The sequence below is a fragment of the Varanus komodoensis genome, unplaced genomic scaffold, assembly GCF_004798865.1.
Source record: "Varanus komodoensis strain SLA01 unplaced genomic scaffold, ASM479886v1 scaffold30, whole genome shotgun sequence".
Classification (NCBI taxonomy): Eukaryota; Metazoa; Chordata; class Lepidosauria; order Squamata; family Varanidae; genus Varanus; species Varanus komodoensis.
The window spans coordinates 10,264,346-10,280,101 of NW_025335762.1; the positions used below are offsets into that span (position 1 = coordinate 10,264,346).

At 46.1% G+C, this 15,756-nt stretch overlaps 1 protein-coding gene across 2 annotated transcripts in view; it reads right to left on the reverse strand.

Annotated features, from left to right (window-relative positions):
* Positions 1–15,756, reverse strand: part of AEBP1 (AE binding protein 1) — a 50,362-nt gene that overhangs the window by 22,488 nt on the left and 12,118 nt on the right. The window contains exons 3-10 of one of the 2 annotated variants that reach the window (XM_044437313.1): positions 14,113–14,178; positions 13,706–13,777; positions 11,478–11,549; positions 7,134–7,220; positions 4,603–4,680; positions 3,622–3,714; positions 3,137–3,229; positions 356–421 (exon numbers count right to left, since the gene is read on the reverse strand). In XM_044437313.1, coding sequence (XP_044293248.1) covers positions 356–421; positions 3,137–3,229; positions 3,622–3,714; positions 4,603–4,680; positions 7,134–7,220; positions 11,478–11,549; positions 13,706–13,777; positions 14,113–14,178 — 627 coding nt within the window. The remainder of the gene's footprint in view (positions 1–355; positions 422–3,136; positions 3,230–3,621; positions 3,715–4,602; positions 4,681–7,133; positions 7,221–11,477; positions 11,550–13,705; positions 13,778–14,112; positions 14,179–15,756) is intronic. The other variant, XM_044437314.1, reaches the window with a different exon arrangement.

Consider the following 15,756-nt stretch of genomic DNA (forward strand, 5'->3'; position numbering starts at 1 on the left):
TCCAATATGCTACTGGGGAAGAGCGGAGGGCTAGTACTAGTAGCACATTGGACACCTTCCAACCTGAGGGGCTCATCTTCCGGCGTCATATCTTTTTGCCTTTTGGTCCTGTCCATGGGGTTTTCATGGCAAAGATACTGGAGTGGGTTGCCATTTCCTTCTCCAGTGGATCATGTTTTGTCAGAGCTCTCTGCTATGACCTGTCCGTCTTGGGTGGCCCTGCACGGCATAGCTCATCGCTTCATTGAGCTACGCAAGCCCCTTCACCACAACAAGGCAGTGATCCCTGAAGGAGTAACACTCATTAGCCCTTCTCAATTTATCGGTCCAAGCCACCACATTGGATCTTACTCACTTATTCTTTCTTCTGGAGTCCATTCATCCTCATCTGTTTCTGGTTTTTTGCCTTTCTTTGGCTTTCCTGCATAAGATGAAGGAGTGGATAGAAAAAGGAAAGAGAGGAAAAAGAAGACAACAATTTAAGCATGTGTATGGGAAGACCCAGGAGCAGCTCAGAAAATTTGGTTAGAAAAGATGACAAATAAATCCTGAAGTCCCCCATCTAGGCAAGTTAGGTGCAAAACAGTGGCTCAAGAGGGCAGAAGTATGGTAAAAATTAAAGAGAGAATGTCTCTGAACACATGCTCAGCCTGAGCCAAAAAGCACTTCCAAGTTTCGTACTCAAGCTTCCTTTGCTTCAACAGTCCTTTTGTGGGTGAGGGAGAGCCCTTCTAATTGTTGCTACTATTAGACAATTGGGACACAGAAAACCTTGCTGATTTATTGCCAAGCTTCTCAAGATCTAGGCACAGATCATGGTATATTCGTCCCACCCGATTTATGAAATTTCCTACTACTTCTTGTATTGGGTTGGAGCTGTGACTCCGTGGTAGAACACCTGCTTTGCAGGTAAGACAGGTAAAATTCCTTCTGGAAACCCTGGTGAGACACTGCCAGTCAGTGTCAACAGCACTGAGCTAGATGGATCCATAGACTGACTCAGCATAAGGAAGTGTCCTATGTTTGTATGTAGTGATTAAAGAAACTGAAAAGGGTATATCAACAGCCATGAGTCATGAAAGCTGAACAGAACAGAAACATAGAAACAGAGTGAGTCAGAAGGGGCATCCCAGGCCATCTAATCTGACCCCTAGCTCCAGCTGGCTCCACTCATGACATGCCTATCATGTGCAGGTCCAGCCTGTCCTTGAACACCCTCACTGATGTGGCTTCAACCACTTTCCATGGAAGCCCATTCCATATCCTTGGGATCCTAACTATCAGGAAGTACTTCCTGGCATCCAAATTGAACCTTGGTTCCCTGAGCTTTGCTTCATTGGAATGTGTCCTGCTTTCTCTGCAGGGGAGAACTGGTCTCTATCCATCTCTGTGTGACCCCGCCCCCCAACATACCAATATATCGCCAACAGATCCCCTTGGATTCTCCTCTTCTCCAGGCTGAAAAGACCCAGTTCCCTCAGTCTCACCTCATGCAGCTTCCCCTGCAATCCAGCCACCATCATTTTAGTCCTACACTGCACCAATTCCAACCTGGCTATATCGTTCCGGTAATGTGGATCCAGAACTGAACACAATACTCCAGTTGTGTGCACACCAGAGTTGTACAGAGTGGCAGTAATACCTCTCTTGATCTACTTTTGCAGAAGCCATGTTGCATGGCTGCCAATCTCCTTTCCCTACCTAGTGTTACTAGATCTCTTATTATGAGTCTTTCCATTGTCTTTCCTAGAATGGACATAAAGCTAACCGGTCTATAATTCCCCATGTCCCCTCTACTACCCTTTTTGAAAACTGGGACTACTGACACCACACCCCCGTCCTCTAGAACCTCACCCATTCTCCATGAGGCCTCAAAAATGGAGGCCAGTGGGTGCAAGAGTAACCCCACCAACTCCTGAAGTATTGTTGGGTATAATCCATCAGGGCCAAGTGCCTTTGTAACATCCAGTGCCCTGAGGAGCTTCTCTTCCTCCTAATCCATAACCTCAACTTCACCCCCCAGGTTGAACTCTTCCATCCCTCCTTAGGGAGAACACAGAAGCAAAATAACCATTTAGCATCTGTGCCTGTTCCCTCACATCAGTCACCAAATCCCCTTCTCCCTTGTTAAGCGGTCCCACCACTTGTCTCCCCTTCCTCTTGCCATTTACATGCTGATAGAAGCCCTTTTTGTTGCTCCTGATATTCTTTGCAAGTCTCAGCTCATAATCAGCCTTAACCTTGCAAATCTTTCTGCATGAATGAATGTCTGGCTTCAAGGCAATTGCTGGGGGAAATGTGCAAAGAGAACTGATACAGATAAAATGTTACAGATGACCAGTTCATGGGAGCAAAGAATTGAAGGCCGGTTTTTAGGCAGAACAATAGTATGTGCCAAAAGAAGGAGTCTGAGTAACTGTTGCAGCATGTGAGTAATTGTCACCAGGGAGCCAAATCCAAGATAGCCACCAAAATGCTCCAAAATACTATAACCTCAAAATACTGGAGAGACACAGAAATGTGCTGTGTAATTGGGAGTTATCATAGTCAGGGAACTATGCTACAAAATTTAACTCTTTTAACCAAACAAAACTGCCCTATGGCCAAAAGTGTCTGGATGGCGATCAGAAGAAACATTGGTTTGGCTTGGCTTTACTCCTAGTAAAAGTTTTCTTAGTAACAGCTTTCTTTGTCTATTGTAGGACATTAATATGGCGAACAAGGCCTCCAAAAAGAGAGAGGGTGTAAAGTACCATTAATAAAAAGTATGCTTTCTGTTGATCGAACTTGAACCACTGATTTTGGGCTGTCCAAAGATGTTGGTAATTAATAGATAGGGTTCTATGCAGATCCTGGGCAATGCGCTTAACACAGGCCAGCGGCAGGGTTCCTCCCTCCTACTCCAAGCAAAGGGAGGCAGAGGAAGTCTGGAGGCTGTGCTGCACTCAGGGGAACAGTGTGCAGCTAGTTCACTCTGCCTGAATCGCAAATAGCAACAGCAAACAGAAAACTCCCAAAACACGTTCGGTTAACTTCTTTAAAAGTCCAATTATCCACAGCATATATGAATGTTTTCCACCTGCTTTCTCCCTTGAACTGGTGCAGGTTTCCTCTTCTTCATCCAAAAGGCACCCACCTTTCCGCTCCTTGCTTTTCTCTGTCCATTTGTCTTCATCCGTCTCACCATCCTCGTCCTCCTTACTACTTCCGACCCCTTTCTTAGGCTCCCCTGATTGGCAGCAAAGAGGAGTGCCATGATCTCCATTTGAGTGCTGAACCGTGCAGGCAGTTCTGTGCAAGCAAGCTGGGGGAAGGGCACTGGCAGTAGTCTTCTACTTGGCAAGTGTGCGAAGGGATCCTACAGCAGTGCAAACACAGAGCTTTGCCCATGTAGGGGTGGAAGCAGGGACCATGCAGGAATCTGATTATGGAACAGTCTGCTGGGCAGAATCACAAAGGGACCGATACTGTTTTCACCCTTCACTTGGTCCGGGGGTTGCAGGAAAACACAACATGGTGTTCGCCACAATTTGGGGGCAACCAGATCCTTTAATTCAGTTCACCTCTAAAACAAATCCCTGTTTTTCTAGGCCCAGTGCCACCCGCCTGCCATCTCCTCACTTTGTTTGGACTTCTCTTCATCCGTTTCCATCTCATCTTCATCTTGTTTGCTGGGGAAGATTTGGGGCTTCTCAGGAAGCAGCCCGTAGTCCTCTATAGGGGAACGTGATCAGTGAAAAGGTTAGCAGAACTACAGTCAGTTTCTCTCCAGCCCCATCTTCCTTCACAACTGAGGTTCCCCCGTGTTATTGCTTGTCACATCCCAGAGGTTTTGCAGTTTAGATATCCCAGACACTGTAAAGTGAAGCAGGTCTGGATTCAACCAATGGCTGGGTGGAGGAACAACTCTGGAGCCCTGTGTATGCTGCCTTGCATCCCCCAGAAGACAAGTGGGAACAAACCAACAAATGACCTGCAATCATTTATTTTGGCCTGCTCATTTATCTTCACTACAGAAGTCAATTACCCTGAGGCTGCTCCCTCCATTCATTTTCTTGGTCAAATTAATTATGACCTGAATTGCATGAATGCAACTAACTTTTACTTTTTTTAACCATGTCAATAGTATTCCCTTTCAACGGTCCCAGCAGCATTCACTTCTATGGACCTACTATTGTATTTCAAAGGAAGCCTTCACTGGTGCCAATAGAAGCTTCTCTTAAATGTCAAATACTGGTTCTGATGGGACCTGTGTGGGGGAAGTTTGATTTTCCCTCTCCACAATCCCAAGGCTTCCTGTGGTTGCTGGTTATGTAACACCAACAACAATGACATTTTTAGTTGTAATCTGTCCAGTAACTAAGTCTTAGGAGAGACATTTCAACTGTATGGGGGGGAAAAGTGGGGGAGGGGGACTACAGAAAAGCTGGAAAACCACCAAGCCAAGCTGGGGGGAAAGGACTTCTGGGGAACCACAGGGAGCGAGACTGTGATGCCAGGGGAACGAGTGTTGAGGCTCTGCACACCTGACCTAAGCGGCTTTTCCAAGCAGATTCTTCCTCTGATAGTCTTTTGCAGAGAAGGACATGAGAAGATACTTACGATCCCCATAATCTGGAAGATCGATCCCTTCTTCATAATGGCTTTCAAAGGGTGGAGTTGGTGGTTCCTCAGGGATCTCTGCAGAGTGAAAAAGCAATGCCAGTTAGACCCTGAATGATGGGAAAGCAGCACTGCAATGCTATCAAGGAGGGACTTGGGGTCGACATCCAGGTCCCCACTCAGAAGGAGGGCCCCAAAATGCAGCAGGGCTTTCTTACTTCATCTTGAAGCGGAGGAGAACTGTGCAAGCTGCCTTGGATTCCTTACCAGACTAGCATAGAATAACAACAAGAACAATAGCAGTAATATGTCTTGCCTGGCCCCTGTAAGGTCATTACATCCAGTGCCTCAAATTACCTATCTGCATCACAGGTCCAAAATACAGTGGTCCAAGGATATTACCTCAGACTCTGAATCAGAACTGGAAAAAAAGGGGATTTCACAAACGCTTGCCCATTTCTTCAAACAAGCACATGTGAATTCTCAGCGTGCCCACTTGAAGCATCGTGGGAGTATCTCAAGGTGAAAGAGGCAGAATAGCAATAGAAATGAATATAAAGTGTAGTGAGACAACAAAGCAGAGAGGGGCTTCACTGAGATGGAGCCAACTCCCTTCCAGCATTAAATAAGAGCCTTAAGGAGAGTAAAATCTCTGAGCAAGTCTTCAGAGGAAAAGTTCTCGACATCCATGCCTGGTGGCTACCCCAGAAGCAAAGCAAATTAGAAGACAAAGGGGCATTATGTGGGAAACTGCCTAACAATACAAAACATTCCCATGCCTAGCATGATATCAGGTTAGTTCTGATACCAGGTTTTCCCTGATTTCAGACACACGAATGCTCAAATACTTCACTGTACTAATCCAAAGCCCTATCTTTGTCTGGAACTGACAAAGCTACTCCTCATGTCCTTAATGCTGAAAATCTTGTTTTCTATCATGATCTGAAGACTTGTTTTTCCAGGCAAAATACTTTTTCTTTGGTTAATTGACACTACTGCAATAGCTTGTCTTCTTTCACCTGTACTCTTACTTAAAAAAGAGACAATAATTAACTCATACAAAAATGCAAAGTTAAGAAAAAGAAAATGTTTTCCTGCACAGTTAGAATGTCTGTGAGCAAACATGCCTGTCTAAGCAGGCCTCATCCATGAAGGTCTCCTCTCCTCTCCTCTCCTCTCCTCTCCTCTCCTCTCCTCTCCTCTCCTCTCCTCTCTCACTGTGATCTTCCAAGACAGACATTCTGTGCATTGTGCAATCTGGGCAGAAGTAATCCATGTGCATAACCCAGTCAAAACTGCTGGCACTAAACTGCTGCTCCTAAATTACACCACACTGTATAAAAGTTATTTATGGGCCTGGCACTTTGAAATTATAATTCCACATGTCTGAGGAAAAACACACAAAGTATCCTAGCCTATAGAAAAAATACGAAAAGTAAAGCATATTTGCTTAACTTCTTATGTTGAGTTGGGCCACTGGTCCATGTAGCTCAGTATTTTTAACACTGCAATGGCTCTCCAGGGCTTCAGAGAGGATCAGTGGTGTACTGGAACTGCAGTTCACAGGATCCAAGCTCCGGGGCTTCTTGATTCATCAGGATGATGAATCACCCTGCCACCTCTCTCAGGACTCCCCGTTCCTTCTGAGTTTAGGTGAGGTCCTCACAGTGGCTGGGCGCAGAGGAAATGGATTTCCTCAGAAACAACGGAATGTTGTAATGAAAAGTCTTTGGGGAAGCTTGCATTTTATAAAAGATGTCTGCCAGTTGGAGATGGAAAACTGCTAGACCTGACTTGTCATGTATGAAATAAAATACTTCTCTCAAGTTCTGGGAAAATACACTTTTGGAAACTCTTCAGCTGGTGGCCTTATGTTGTTGCAAGGATGTTGTATCCCTGCATCCTTTTCCCCTTTCTCTTGCAATCTCTCCAGCCAAAGCCCAGAATTTTAGCTACCACAGTGCCCTTTGCCAGCTCACTGCCATATGACTGTCAGCTGATCCTAAGAAATTGGTTATGGCTCTCTGTACTGCTGCTCTTTGCGGAGTGGAGTGCTTGCACATACACACATACAGAGAAGCATCAATGCAGCTGCCTGTATTTTTGGATTCTCCTCTGTACTTCAAAGCTTATCATTAGACCACTGCACAATATCCCTTCCAAGTCTACCTGGAGAAATCACGGATCAAACATGGGAACTTTGGCATGCAAACCATGGACTCTACCACTGAGCTTCCATCCTTTCCTAAGAACTAGAGAAGGGAAGACTAATATGCTATTTTGACATAAAAGGCTAGGAAAACTTGGATATCTCAACACCGAATTTGAAATGCCGCAGCTCTGGCAGGAGGCACACCTCGAACGCACACAAGAGAAAGGGATTTCCCAGCGTGAAGCTTCAAGTCATCTAGCCACCTTCTACCATTACGATCTTGGGCTGTTTCCATTTCTTTTCTCCCGCCTCCTAGTCTCCCTCTGCTTTCCAATATCCTGTCAGAATGTAACTGAGCCAAACGAAACAAACTGCATACTTGGCTTCTCAGTCTCCAGGCTGGGTCTCTCAGGTTTCTTCCTGCTTGGTGGTTTCTTGGGTTTGTCCCGGCGTCTCATGTAGTCAACTGTAGGTGGAAGAAAGATTTTGTCATGTAGAGGAAAGACCTGGATGTGCATAAGGAGATAGGAGGAAATGGCACTTTTTAAACTCTGTGTCACCCTGAAAGAGGTTCATCCTAGGAGTGTCTTTCTCCAGTTACTGAGTTGTGGCCATTTGATGGTTTCTAATCTATTTTGTTTATTTGTTTGTTTAAGTTTTTATATGCCATCCCAGAATTAAATGCCCCTGGACAGCTTGCAAAAAACAAAGCAAAAAACAAATCAGACCACCACCACCACACACTGCATCTGATAAATAATGATAAAAAGAAGGATAAAACCAATTAACTGTTAAGAAATTGGGAAAATAAAAAGTCTTTGCCTGATGTCAAAACAAAATACTGAAATCAGGGCCACGTGGCTCCCACTGAGCCGCCTCTCCCTTCCCTGGTCCCCCTGGCAGGACCAACACACCCCCTGCAAATGTGATGCCAACCGAGGAAGAGGTGGTGGAGCCCTGTCAGCCCTGAGCCAGTCTCCAGCGAGCAGGATGCAGCCCCCGTGGACCAGCAGGACATTTCCCGTGGACCAGCACTGGAGCAGAACGCCTAAGTGTGAGGGAGTCCAGAAATGCGGTATATTTGAGTGGCATGACTTTGGAAGAAAAAGTATCAAGAATAAGGCAGTCACTGGGGGGAAGTGGGGGCAAAGAGGAAGAAGTAGCAGCAGCAGCTGGGCACCAATGGGAAGGAAGCTGGGAGAAATCCAGAGGTTTTCTAATAGCCTTTTCCCAGGCGGGTGGCTTCTGGATGAGTTTGGCTACAGCACCAATCATGCCCAGCCATCCTGGGGTTGGTGGGAGTTGTAGTCACACACACCTGGAAGGTGCCCCGCTGTCAGAGGCTGTTCTACTGCATCCCTGTCAGTGACGGAGATCATTCTGAATCCAGCTCTGCAATGGCTGCCTTTTTAACCCTACAAACTCTCCTCCGGTATTATTAGGAACTGCTTTGTCCAGATTATTCTGGAGATGTGAGAGAATGTACAAAAATGAAATAAAGCCTAACAACAAAAATATTAATGATTGGAGGTGAGAAAACAAGGTCCTGATTGTCCAGATTCTTAGTAGATGGAAGGAAGCTCCCTGGCCTCCTGTAGCTCCTTAAATCAGCCCCCAACAAAGCCCTGGCACATAGGAGACAAACAAGCAAAATGACCACCTGGCTGAGGAGGAGAGCCTCAGGTTGGGGTTCTCATGCAAGGCATCTCTGTTTGCTTTGGCTCCATCTTGCGCTCCATCTGGGAAGCATTATTCAGAAGAAATGCTGGGCATTTTCCATTGCGGGGGCCAAAAAAGAGCTGGAGCACATGCAAGGGAAATGAGGGGTAGGCTTGGTGGAGGAGACGCATCTGGGCTGTTTCCTCTTGCGAATTTTTGCACAAAGCTATGGCAGGTCCAGGCAACCAGCTTCATCATTATATCAGTCATTTCTGCAGCACTTAAAAATGTGCCAAATGGTTCGCAGCAGCAGCAGCCTTCAAGCATATCAGAGCTAGGACCTGCCTTTAAGCCTCACCTGCAGCAGGAGGGCTCTAGTTAAATTATTCTATGCATCTGGACTACTTTCTCTTTCAATCCTGTGGATGACCAAATGCAAAGAACTGCCCAGTTAGAATGGTGGTGCAGAAGATGTCGTGCAGGGGTGAGAAAAGCTGCACCTCCTAAATTTCTGCCATGCAAGGGGATGGAATCACAAGGAAGCAGACTTTTGCTAAACTTCAGGGAAATTATCTTAATGGGAGGAACTGCTGGACAGGGGAACAGGTTGCCTTGGAGGTGCTGAGCTGCCCTTCACTTGAATTCTTTAAGCAGAAGCTGGACAGCCATCCATCAGGGGTTCTGGGTGGCCATCAACCAGAGGTTTGCAGAAGACCTCTAAGATGCTTTTTATCTTTATCATTCTATTAGTACAGGACTGAGGAAAGCTGTAGACCTCCTGAAGTTCCTGGACTCCATCTTCTACCAGCTCCCAGCCAGCATGGTCTGGAATTGTAGAAACTGAAGTCCAAAAACATCAAAGATCTGCTCCCCGGTTAAATAGGCAGGGTTGCCCTTTTTTGTAGCTCGTAACAATATGTGGATTCTGCATATGAAACTATGTTGGCTTGTTAAACATACCTGTGCATTCCACTCACATGCTGGCTTGTTTCCTTAATTACTCTTGTTGGGCATGGTTAACAAGCCATGCAGAACCCAGAGTCTATTGCAGGGTTGCTGGGTAGTTTGTTAAGCACTTCAACCATCCACCTTTGCCGAGTTTTGACATTTTGACAACCAGTGTCCAGTGAGAAGAATTAGGGAAATCAGGTGGAAATAGAGAAAGTGTTAGCGCAGTGGCAGAACATGCTTTGCTTCCAAAAGGTTCCGGGTTCAATCCCTGACACCTCCAGTGATGTGGAAGACCATGGAGAGCCATGGCCATTCAATACACCACCAGTGGTCCGACCGGGAAGAAGCAGCTTTCCTGTGTTTCAGGAACCGTCAGAATCCCTATTATGGTCAGTAAATAAATGCTTTTATCAACAAAAGCACGGTTTATGCTGAGCTATGGATATGTCTTTTCCATTTTCCAGGAGAACTCGTCCAAGGGCATTATAATTTCACCTGACATGCTGAGTAAGTCCTGTCTCCATGGCAATATCCAAGCAGAAATGCTGAGCTAGAAGTTGTGGAATTGGCATGGAAGAATCAATTTTTAAAAAGCGCTATTCTCTTGCTTTGAAACTGGAAATGTGGCTGTGCTGACCACATGTCTAGCCAGCCTCCGTCTAGGTGGAGAGCAGGAAATGGACCGTGTGTTCTGCTCACAGCCTGTATGCTCATAATGCATGACCTGAAAAGCACAGACACTATAGTGCTTTCTTCTTTTTTCCAGAGCTGAACACACGTACTACCAGCCATCCTTGCTGGGTGTCAATTATTGAAATACTCCCCACATTCAGAAGGACTGAGGATGAAGGCACCGTCAAGGACTACCTTGTCTGTTCCACAGAGATGGGACAGAAGCAAGGAGCAGATTAGACAGCATGGAAATAGGATGAAATATCTGAGTCGCAGGATCATAAAGTTGGGCAAAGGGACTGTATTATGAAACGAATCAGAGCCTTCTAGCCTGTGGCATACAGCTCTTTGCATCAATTCTATGGCAGCCCCCTGCTTGTGGCAAGCAAATCATCCAATTCATTCCCAACAGCAGAAGTTGCCAGCTCTGCCTCCAGACCCAAGGTGTGCCTTCCCACCCCAGAGGGGACAGGTAGAGCAGGTACGGTGAAGAGTTAACTCCATTGGCTCCCTTGCCATCCTGAGGCAGGCTATGCAATCTAGGTAGCAACTTGCAGAGAAGATCCCCAGGTGAGCCAGCAGCAAAGAGCATGGCTTTATACTGGATTAAACCATTGATTCACCCAGCTCAGAAAGGCGTCCAGCAGGAGTGAGGCAGATGTGGCCCTAGCTGCTGTCCAATCACATCTGGAGGGCCAGGTGTCCTCTCCCCTTCCTGCACCCCTATCCATACTGACTGGCAATAACTCTTCAGGGTCTCAGATAGGAGTCCTTTCCAGCCCCATCTGGATATTAAGCCCGAGTTCTTCTGCAGGCAAAATGATTGCTCCACCTCTGAGCTGAGAGCCCTCAATATTAAGTGCAGCCTCGCCAACCCCAAACACAAAATCCTGTACTATGGAAAGCTGAGGGAAAACAGATTCTGCAGACCTGCATGATGCTGATTCTGCATCTTTCATGATGGGTTCTGCCTGTGATCCGAAAGAGCACTCTCACGGGCAGAATCCCATTCTTCTGGATCCCTGGAAATGTTAAGCCCCCCACCTCACCTTGTTCAGGTACCAAGAAAATTAGCAGGCTTTCCTTCATGCCTGACATTACAGCCACGAGGGCTAGAAACTTCCATTTGCAACAGACTGAGATACCCAGAGTGTGAAATTCCAAGCCCGACAGCAAGTTCTGCCCTTGCATAGAATCATGGAGCACATCCGCACTCAGCCCTGAGCTTGCCAAGGTAATATCCCCTGGCACAGAGGATGGGGGAAGTGTGACATCCGACCAACAGCCATGGACATGGAGGAATGAAGAATCAGTTGCCCTTGAGCCATGGACCCTTGTGCTTCTGCAGCTCCAGCTCCAGGAAATGGCCACCCCCCGCCCCAGCAGAGCAGTGGTTACTACATGTAGGTAGAGTAAGTCAGCTTCAGCAACGACAACATACAGTCCTCGTAGTCCTCCCGCTCAATCTGATCGTTGTAATCCATCGTAGGCGGCTCCACCTCTTCAGGGGTCTCTAGAGAAAAAGAAGAAGTGCCGTCACTTCCTGAGCCGGGGCTGTCCGTGCGCAGGGCAGACTTCCCCAGCCCAGTATCTTCCTGGTGGTCTTCAATGCTTTTCATCCCATATAAAATGTTCTATAGATGCGATTTGTCGCCAAGTCGATTAGCTAAGATGTTTCCAAATAGATGCTGGAAATGTAAACATAAAGTGGGTACTTTTTATCATATGTGGTGGACCTGTGATAATGTGAAAAAGTATTGGATTAAAATACATCAATGGCTGGAGGAAATACTACAAAAACCCTTTGCTTTTAAACCTGAAGTTTTCTTGTTAGGCATCATACCGGAAGATATTAACAGACAGGAAATGTATTTGATGTTACATTTAATCACAGCGGCGAGGATTGCACTTGCTCAATACTGGAAGAGTGAGGAATTACCCACCGATGAACTGATTTTAAGAAAGATTCTGGACTGCACAGAAATGGATAGATTGACTTTATCATTGAAGGAGAAAGAAGACACTGACTTCTATCAAAGTTGGATTTTTTTCTATGATTGGCTGGAGAAATGGGACTTGGCATAAATTTAGAGATGTTTTCAAGTTATTATAAACTGATTTGACTATGACTATAGAATGTTAAAAATATGTAGTAGGGGTTGACCCAGTAAATCCGATGTATAAGATGATTCATGTTTTTAGTATTAGTTTAAAATTTTAATAAAATTTCTTTAAAAAAATGCTTTTCATCCCCAGCTAGCTGGGACAAGGGGACTTGGGTCCATTCATCTGGAGGGTGCTGGGTCCTTCAGAAAGGCCAGTACAGGGGCTTGGAGAGCAAGAAACATCTCATATTGAATCATTTTCATTCACCTTAGCCAGGGGGAGGGGGAATGCGTATCATTCCAGATTCCATTGGACAGCACTTCCCAGCATCCCTCACTATTGGCTGTGCTGGCTAGGGCTGGTGGGAGCTGCGGTCCCACAGAATCTGCAGGGTCACACGTTCCCCACTCCAGACCTAAACTGCATGTGCGCTACCAAGAAAACAGGTTGGTGTGTCCCCTGGAAAAGGAGGTGTTCTGGCACTCCAGAAAGACAGACTTGGCCCACCTGGACTAGATACCAGGGGAGTTCACATGCTAAGACATCCTGAGTCATTGTTCATTCACTAACCCAAAACCAGTTGGGTGCTCTGCAGCTTTCTGTGGCTTGCTCCCCCACTCATTTGCTCTCAGTCCTTCCCCTGGCTCAGAGGAAGCCTTCGTGGCAAAACATCTTGTGTCCGTGGTCCCTAGGCCAGCACTCTTTCTGCTATCGATGCAGTATGATTTCCAGCTACTGAGGAAATGCCACCTGCATATGTAATAGATTGTCAAATTTAATTTCTTTTCTGTGCACTTGGGAACACAACAGTGTATTTGCAAACTCTTAAGAAAAACAGAGGTCCGCTGCAATTTTTTTCAGCCAGTGGCAAATCAGTTTCAGAAAAGAAAACCTTGCAGCGGTGGGTGGAGTGAAGGCACAAGAGACAAAGGCCAAGGGGTCAAGACAAAAAAGCTGGGTGTTTGAGGGTAAAACTCTTCCTGCCCATGGCAAAGCTTTGGAAGTGACAGTTCGTGATTTGGGGTTGGAAAAAATGTGTAAAAGCTCAAAGGGAGGGATCCCAGAGGAAAGTGGCATGGCCATCTGTGTAAACCGGGGAGGCTGCATTAGTATCCCAGATGGCCCACCTCTGGGGCACAGGCTTGATCTTTGACCCTCACCCCCCACGCAGGCTGGGGAACAATGTTGACCAGGCAGCCCTTGGACGATGCAGCAAGCAAGCTGGTTGTTTGTGCAGATGTTCAAAGACATGACCGACTCACACTCTGTAGAGAACATTCAAGTAGCGGAGATCGACTCATCATTAAGAGCAGAATAATATCGGACTATTGCGGATGCCTTCAGAGGGCTGAAATGTTTACAGGTGGCTGGCAGGCATGCTCTGACATGTACATGCATTCACACCAGTCTATGTGTGATTTATGATTGGACATCCTGAGAATTTTGTTCAGTAAGGGAGGGGGGCCTGTATCCTTTAATCTGTCCCTGTTAGTGAGGGCTGTAAATTCAGGATAACAAGCTATCCAGGCAAATAGCCAACATGGGACACAAGCTTCTGGTTACCTGGCTGGCTTTTGTGGCTTCCATCTTCTTTTCTGGGCTCCCGTGGCTCTGTTGGGGATTCATAGATGTCAGCTAGGAAAAAGAAAATTAAAGAGAATTGGCAGGGGTAGTTGCAGGTGACATGCCCCGTGGAGAAAGACTTCTGTTTCTATCTGTACAGTACTTTGTAACTCACTCATATTCTGCTCCTGCATGAAAGCATCTGTATCCCATTCAAGTGCAACCAGGGCTCATTCTGTCTCCTCCCCAGTGGGATTAGTCTGTTTCATGTGGCTTCCTGACCTATGTGCATGTGCTGAGAGGATGCTTTTATGCTTAGCCCCACCATGTCTGACTTGCGCATGACCACCCATCAGGAGCCTCCCCCTGCACACACAACCCCCTTGCCCTGATCTGCTTGCTCTTACTCTGATGCCTTGTTGGGCTGTGTTTTTCATCCCATCTGGGTTCCAGCGGCTCCTCTGGGAACAGAGCTGCGAAGAAACAGCTGGAGTCAGTCATGAGTCAGCAAAGACCCAGCAGTTGTGGAGGTGAAATAGGACAGGGAAGTCAGAAGAACTGACTATTAAATAAAATACAGTGTTAAAAGCAGGGGGAACCAGTTCGTTTTATTACTGAAGGAGCCAGGAGAAAGAAATCTCTTTGGGCAAGGCTTTTTTGGTCAAACTGCATGTTGTATTGATTGTGTAGCTGAACCTGATAATGTGTGTGTCGGGGGGTTGTTTGTTTGTTTGTTTTGATTTAATGGATTCTGACTGGGGCCAGGGCACACCAGAAGAGGAAGATTAAACCTGCTTCCATTTTCTTCCTGAAATTCTGCTCCACCTCACCCTGGAACAGGGATTTTCAAAATGGGGAAAAGCCTTCACAGGTGCCAGTGATATTCTCTTCTTTGTTAAATACCTAAATGAGGCTGTCATACTCTGGACACATGAAGGCAAGACTCACTGGAGAAGACAATACTAGGAAAAGTCAAAGGCAGAAGAAGAATCATAGAATAATGGAATAGTCGAGCTGGAAGGGGCCATGAAGGCCATCCGTTCCAACCTCCTGCCATTGCAGGACACCCAGTTACACTGGGTCCCAGGAAGCCAGCAAGGCTAGGGGAGCAGTTAACCCATTGCTTCAAGTGACAGCAAGGTTTTGTTGCTAAAAAAGAAGAGAGAGTGAAACCCTCAACCAGCTCATATTTAAAGTCAAGACAAACATTCTTAAAGATCAGCCTAGGAAGGCAGTCTTTTCAAGCCTACTTTTCAATTCTACAAAAACATTTAGAGGCAGAAATAGATGGTAAAGAGCAATGCCAGGAAGGCTGCAATGATTCTGCTGAAGTGTAAGGAACATGGGTCTGTAACATTTGCATGATTCAAGGGCACAGTTCTAACCGTGTTTAGGCAGAAAAAATTCTGCAAAAAGCAGTAACATCCGCATGACTAAAGGTACAATCCTATGCATGTTTTGGCAGGAAAAAATCCTACAAAAGTGAATAATATGTGCAAGATTAAAGGCACAATCCTAAGCATGTTTAGACAGAAGAAATTCCGCATTTGGCTGGGGAATGCTGGAAAAATTATTGCGAAGCTTAGCTTCTTCTTTGGCAGAAGATCTGTGTATCTAAAAAGGGAAAAGAAACACAGCTACTTGCTGGTGTGCCCCATAAAAGCACATACCAGGCATACCACTCTAAAATATTGGTAAAAGAGGTATAGATATGACTCGTACAGAAATGGCATTTGTTGTATAAAGGGAGTGAATATAACCAAGTAATTAGCAGACAGTAACAATGAGTGCCTCATAGCCCGTAGTCATTTCAACCCCAGAAATGACTCAACTACACTCCATGCAGCTTCGAGTTGTCCAGTGTGGGATAAACAGCAGGCAGTCCCTATGCATTTCTATGCTGCAAGCACCTATGAAACAGCATGGAGGCTCCCAACCTAACAGCTATTTCAAGCCTTGCTATCCTCACCCGTGCTCCATTTTCCTCCTCTTGCCAGCGTCCTGCTCTCCAGCTTGGCACCCTCTGGGAGCTGCCATTGCTCAGCAAAGCC